General features: G+C 47.2%; 1 protein-coding gene across 2 annotated transcripts in view; it reads right to left on the reverse strand.

Annotated features, from left to right (window-relative positions):
* Nucleotides 1-4678, reverse strand: part of MAN2A2 (mannosidase alpha class 2A member 2) — a 58562-nt gene extending 53884 nt beyond the window's left edge. For both annotated transcript variants that reach the window (XM_070953923.1, XM_070953922.1), the window contains exons 1-3: nucleotides 4479-4678; nucleotides 4146-4403; nucleotides 3916-4060 (exon numbers count right to left, since the gene is read on the reverse strand). In XM_070953923.1, coding sequence (XP_070810024.1) covers nucleotides 3916-4060; nucleotides 4146-4403; nucleotides 4479-4610 — 535 coding nt within the window. In that variant the 5' untranslated portion in view covers nucleotides 4611-4678. The remainder of the gene's footprint in view (nucleotides 1-3915; nucleotides 4061-4145; nucleotides 4404-4478) is intronic.
* Between the last annotated feature and the right edge of the window lie 1568 nt (nucleotides 4679-6246).

The raw sequence follows: 6246 nt of genomic DNA on the forward strand, positions 1-6246 counted from the left end.
TTAGTTAAAGATGAGACATGTTCATCTTAGCAGATGAAGTCACATTATTGGCCGAGTTACCCAAATGTTAAATACATTGTATGACACAATAAAGAGTAAGGACTTGAAAATGAATACCAAAGACCAAATTAGGTGTGTCTGACAAGTTCACTCCCAACAGCTGTACATTATCATAAAAACTGAAAAACTACAGCAAATAGATTTGTTAGAACATTTCCATAATATTTTGGCATTTTAAAATATTTAGCTTGCGGTAGAAAGTATTAGTGTGTGGACTGATGATTTAAAGAATGTTTGTCAAAATAAGTGAAAAAGAAGCATGCAATTGCCCAGTCTGTTGGGGGTGAGAGGTGAAACATTAAAACCTGGTGCCCTCGGAATGGGTAACTTAACAATCTGTACAGTAAAATAAGAAGAGAGGGAGAAAGAGAGAGAGTCAAGAACAAATCAGTGTATAGTGAGCATTGACTGAACTCAAATGTGACTGACCAATACAGAAAATGTTCTAGTTTGGTCAAAGAAAGAGAATAAAGGACTACAAATATATGAAAGAAAATTGAATGTCTTAAGAGAAAGGAAAAGAAGAGTGTGGGAAACTGGTGGTGAGATTTTCATAGACTTTAGAAGAATAAAAGGCAATATAGGAAGTAATGCAGATGTGTGATAAAAACAAGGATGGTTGGCTACAACAGAAGTTGAATAGTGGATTCCTTTATGCTCTGGAGCTTAGTTGTTTGCTTGCAGATGTTTCCACAATATCAAAGACCTAATTATAGAAGAAGATGAGATTAAACTTTCATCCAATATCACAGCACTATTTACATCATAGATCTTGTGAAAGAATCCATGGTACCATTACCACGGAACACACCTGACCTAACCAAATACATTTAAGATTGAAATACCCAGAATCATGGACTGCATCAACCTTTGTCACACTATTGGAAGTCCTTAACTTATGATCACAATTGAACCCAAAATTTCTATTGCTAAACAAGACAGTTGTGAGATTTGCCCCATTTTATTATCTTTCTTACCCAGCTGTTAAGTGAATCCCTGTGGTTAAGTTAGTCACATGGTGATTAAGTGAATCTGGCTTCCCTGTTGACTTTGCTTATCAGATGGGCGCAAAAGGTGATCACAGGACCCTGGGACAGTGCAACCATCATAAATATGAGTCAGTTGCCAAGCGTCCTATTTCTGATTATGTGACTAGGGGGTGCAACAATGATCGTGTGGAAAATGGTCATATAAATCACTTTTTTCAGTCCTACTGTAAGTTGAAAGGGTCACAATACAAATGGTTGTAAAATGAGGACTACCTGTACCTATTTTCAGTTTGATTGAAAGATCTAGCAACAAACCAGAGGAATAACATGATACTCTCATGTTATTACATGTAATAACATGTCCACTTTCAGGATTCATAGCAGAGACTGTAATGCTGCATCTAGAAACTACAGAACTCCCACGCATACAACCAAAGGCCTGGATCTGCTATGTAAACAACCTCTTTCTTATTATAAAAAAGGAACAACTAGAGAAGACTTGATTGAGTGCCGCTCAGAGTTTGTTAGAAAATGGGCAACTATATAAATGTTTTAAATAAACGAATAAAATAAAGACCCACAAAACTATCAACAATATCTTCAAAGGAATAAAATTCCCAAGGGAAAAAAAATAGACAAGCCTGACAATTAATTGTATCACCCCCACCTCAAAATTATTAACCAAAAAGCCGCAGCACCTCACAGGGGGAAGCAAATACTCCATCAACTCCCTACTACAAAGAATCAAAGACACAACAATAAATGAGGGTAAAATGAGTGTCTCATTTGATGTCACAGATCTTTTCACATCCACAGACCCAGAATTAGCCAAAGAACCCATGACAACAATTCATCTCATCAACCTCTGCTTAACACATACTTTCAATTCGAAGGACAAAGTTACCAACAAATCAAAGGTGAGACTATCACTTTCAGGACTTATAGAGGAGGTTATAATAAAATGTCTGGAATTAATAGCACTTTCACAAATTCAACTGAAAATATGAATCAGGTATGTACATGACACCTTCAATGTAATAAAAAAGGACCAATCAGAGAACACCCACAAAACCACCATTAACTTCAAAGGAATCTAACTCACAAGGGAAGAAGAAAACAACAATTCACTACCCTTCCTGATTATCCTTATCATCAGAGAACCATGAAGGCAAATTAGAAACACAAGTATACCAGAAGGTCACCTACTCCAATCAAGTGCTCCCCTACCAACCACTCATAAGAGAAGCTGTGTAAGAACTTTATTTAGACAAACACAAACACTACAGCAACCCTGAATAGCATAAAAAGGAAAGAAATCATCCATTTTTTATTTTATTTTATTTTTTACATTTGTTTGCTGCCCATCTCACCATGAGGTGACTTTGGGTGGTTTACAATGTTAAAATATGCAACATCTTGCAACAAAATGGATATCCACGAAACTTCATCAAAAAGTGCATGACCACTCAAGCCAATATAACATAATATAGCACAAGCTGTAAAAATTATAATACTGCCATACATCAAAAACATCTCAAAACTACCAACAGACTATTGCAACCACATAGTATCAGCATAGCACACAAACCAATTAAAGCTCTCCAATACATTCTAAGTTATCAAAAAAACAAAACAAAACCCCAGCAGCCCCAGGAGTAAAAACAGGAGTCATCTCCAACCTACAGTGGAAATGAAGACAAGACATAGCCAACACCCCAGAAGACAAGCTCAGGATACAAAAAGATCTTGACAGACTTGAGCAATGGGCCCTATCCAACAACATGAAATTTAATGTGGAGAAAAGCAAAGTTTTACACGCAGGCAGGAAAAACCAACGCTACAAGTAGGTGAAACCTGGCTCAAAAACAGTAACAGTAACCTTGGAATTCTAATGGATGATCACTTAAATATGAGTCAGCCGTGTGCAGCAGCAGCCAAAAAAGCTAATACAATCCTTGGCTGTATAAACAGAGACATAAATCAAAATCACATCAAGTATTAGAATCACTTTATAAAGCCTTAGTAAGGCCACACCTGGGATATTGCATCTAGTTTTGATCACCACATTACAAAATGATGTTGAGACTTTGGAAAAAGTGCAAAGGAGAGCAACTAAGACGATTACTGGCCTGAAGACAAAAACATATGAAGAATTGTTGCAGGAATTGGGTATGGCTTTTCTTTAAAGAAGGAATAGGCGGGACATGATAGCCGAGTTCCAATATCCAAGGGGCTGCCACAGATAGGAAGTGGTCAACTTAATTTTCAAAGCACCTGAGGGCAGGACAAGAAACAAGGGATGGAAACTAATCAAGGAGAGAAGCAACCTGGAATTAAGAAGAAACTTTCCTAACTGAGAACAATTAACCAGTGGAACAGCTTGCAGTCAGAAGTTGTAGGTGCTTCATCACTGGAAGTTTTTAAGAGACTGGACAGACGTTGGACTAAGACCTCGGAGGTCTTTTCCAGCTCTATTCTGATCGATATGTGTTGGTGTACATTTCAGGTACATTTCCTTCTCTATTATATTGCCTTTTCCAAGGTGCTTTTCTAATCATGTGTTTAATTTCTTTGGTTTACCGTTTAATTCTTTTCTGCCTCTGTAACTGCTTACTCTGGAAGGTAAGAACTGAAGTGGGGGTAAATCACATAGGGTAAAGGGAAGGTATGCATCTGTGCAGTCGAGCATTGCTCGGGCCTTTCCCCTTCTCCACCCAGTTCTGCATCCTTTCCCTCCAGGACCAGACGGGGACCAGACGGAGGTCATCGGCTGCACAAGCGCCCCTTCCCCGCCACAGGGCCCGGCCAGGCAGCCCCCGAGTCCTACCCCCAGAAGGCCAGCCTGCCTTCTGCCCCGCCGGCTCACCTGGGTCGTTGTGGGAGTGGGGCACCACAAAAACCTGCAGCGGCTCCGCGTCCCATTCGTGGGGCTCGTAGGTGATCTCGAAGCCCTGCTTCCACACCCCGCCGTCCTGGTTGTCGTAGGGCAACAGCGCCGACACCGCCAGCATCTACGGGCGGAGGTTGGAGACGGCAGGTGCACCGGGCGCTCCCCCCCCGCCCCTCCCAGGCTCTCTCCTCCCACCCGCCGCTCACCTGCAGGTCGGGCTCGGGGCGGGCGGCGCGCGGGCCGATCCGGCAGTCTCCGGGCGCCACGGAGAAGAAGCCGGGCCGGCCGTCGGCGGGCAGCGCCCAGGAGCCGTTGGGCAGCCGGAGGGGCAGCGGCGCGCTCCGACCGTCGTGCCCGACCGTCAGCTCCAGCACCGAGTCCTTGATGCGCCCGATGATCTCGTGGTTCTCCTCCAGGAGCTGCTCCAGCTGCTCGATGCGGCTCTGCAGCGCCGAGATCTGGCTCTGCGGGGGGGGGCGCCAGGTCAGCCTGGGGGGCCCCGCCCGCGCCCCCGCCCGCGCCCCCCCGCCCGCACTCACCCGCGGCAGGTGCCCCCCGGGGAGGAGCCGGGCGGGGTCTCGCTGCACGTGGTCCAGCATCAGGTAGAGCGAGAAGACGGCCACGCAGAAGACGGCCGCCCCGCACACCGTCACCTGCTTCTTCAGCTTCATCGGCCGCGGCGCCGCGGGGCCTCGCCGCCCCGACCCTGGTCCTCCGCGGCCCGCCCGGCTCTCGCCGCCGCCGCTCCTGCCCGCGCCGCCTCGGGAGCCGCGCCTCCGCCGCCGCGGTCACAGCGGCCCCTGCCGGCCCGGCCGGAGCTGGCGGCCCGCCGGTGCCCGTCCCGCGCCGCCGGTCTCGCCCCCGCCCCCGCCCTGGCTGGCTTGGCGGGCGTCTCCCGGCCCGGCCCCGCCCGCCGCTGCTCCTCCGACGAGGCCGAGCCGGGCCCGGGCGTGGATCCGCGCCTCGGAAGCGCGGGAAGGCAAGCGGGGCGCCGCCTCGTTCCTCAAAGGCCCACGGCAAGAGGGGCCTGGGGGTCCCCGCGGGCGGGCTCCTCGGCTTGGCGCCCGTGGCCGCTCCATTGCCGCCGCTGCGGCCTGGGATTGGGGCCTCGCAAGAGCTACGCGAGGGTCCAGGAGATCCAGCTGCCCGGCCAAGGGCTCCGCTCCCCGCCCGTCCTGCCAAAGGCCCGACGCAGCCACGGTCGAGGTCGAGTCGGGAGAGGCCCTGTGGGCTCTTAAGGGAGACTCCGGGGCCTCGGCCCTCCGTTTAGCCCAAAGCGCCGACCGGGGGAAGGGGGCGCCCTGGGTGAGTTGTTGAAGCCCTAAAATTGGCTTCATTTAAAAAAACCAAAACATTTGCCATCTGTATCTTCTCACCGAACTGGCATGTTAAATAGCCTCAAAGGCGAGAGACAACAAGAGGAAAGCATGATTCACCTTGGAGAAGCAGCCGATATGCATCCCCGGGGCCAGGGCGGTGGAGAGGAGGGAGGGCAGGATTCTGCAGGACTTGATCCCTGTGCCTGCATCACCCTGGGGTGGCCTGTTGTTGCTGGCCATGATGGCAGTTAAGGAAAGGTCATGCCAATAGATCACTGATGTGGATTCCTGATTCTTTGAGAGGCTTTGGCCTGGAGCTATAGACAAGCCATGCTGCTGCTTTCCTAGGAACCATGATGGTTTGGTTGATGTGTTTCATTGGGCCTGTGGCCCTGGCCTCCTTTAAATCCTTGGTTGTGTGTGGTCATGTGGATCTGAACAGATGCTGCCATTGTAAATGGTGAACATTGTGGCATGTTTTGGATGAAATATCCCTTGCTTTGTTTCTGGTATAAGTTTCATGGTTTAATTTCAAATGAAACATTTAAACCTACCTCCACCCCATCACAGTGAAGTGTTTATAAAATACAAAGCCTCTTACTCTTTAAAATTCCTTCTTCTATAGCTTCATACCTTGTCTATCTTATTTGAGGTGAAGATTGGGATTTGCTTTTAATTAAGCATGCATTTTTGATGATATACTGGTAATTCAGACATTATTATTATTATTATTATTATTATTATTATTATTATTATTATTATTATATCAATTTTAGAGAAAATACAGATGACTTCAAAGACCAAAGCTTTAGGGCTTTTCTGACCACCACTGCTGAATGCTTGGTTGTGGATCTGAACAGATGCTGTGTGACCTGTGATGCTCTGTGTGACTAGAAAGAGATGCCAAGAGTAAAATGCCACAGTCTGGAATGTCAGCACAACACAGGATTTAAGAAGTGTCCGTGCAGATATCCTGAGGTCAGCATTC

This window comes from Pituophis catenifer, unplaced genomic scaffold (assembly GCF_029215685.1).
Source record: "Pituophis catenifer annectens isolate HBS135680 unplaced genomic scaffold, rPitCat1.0.hap2 SCAF_14, whole genome shotgun sequence".
NCBI lineage: Eukaryota > Metazoa > Chordata > Lepidosauria > Squamata > Colubridae > Pituophis > Pituophis catenifer.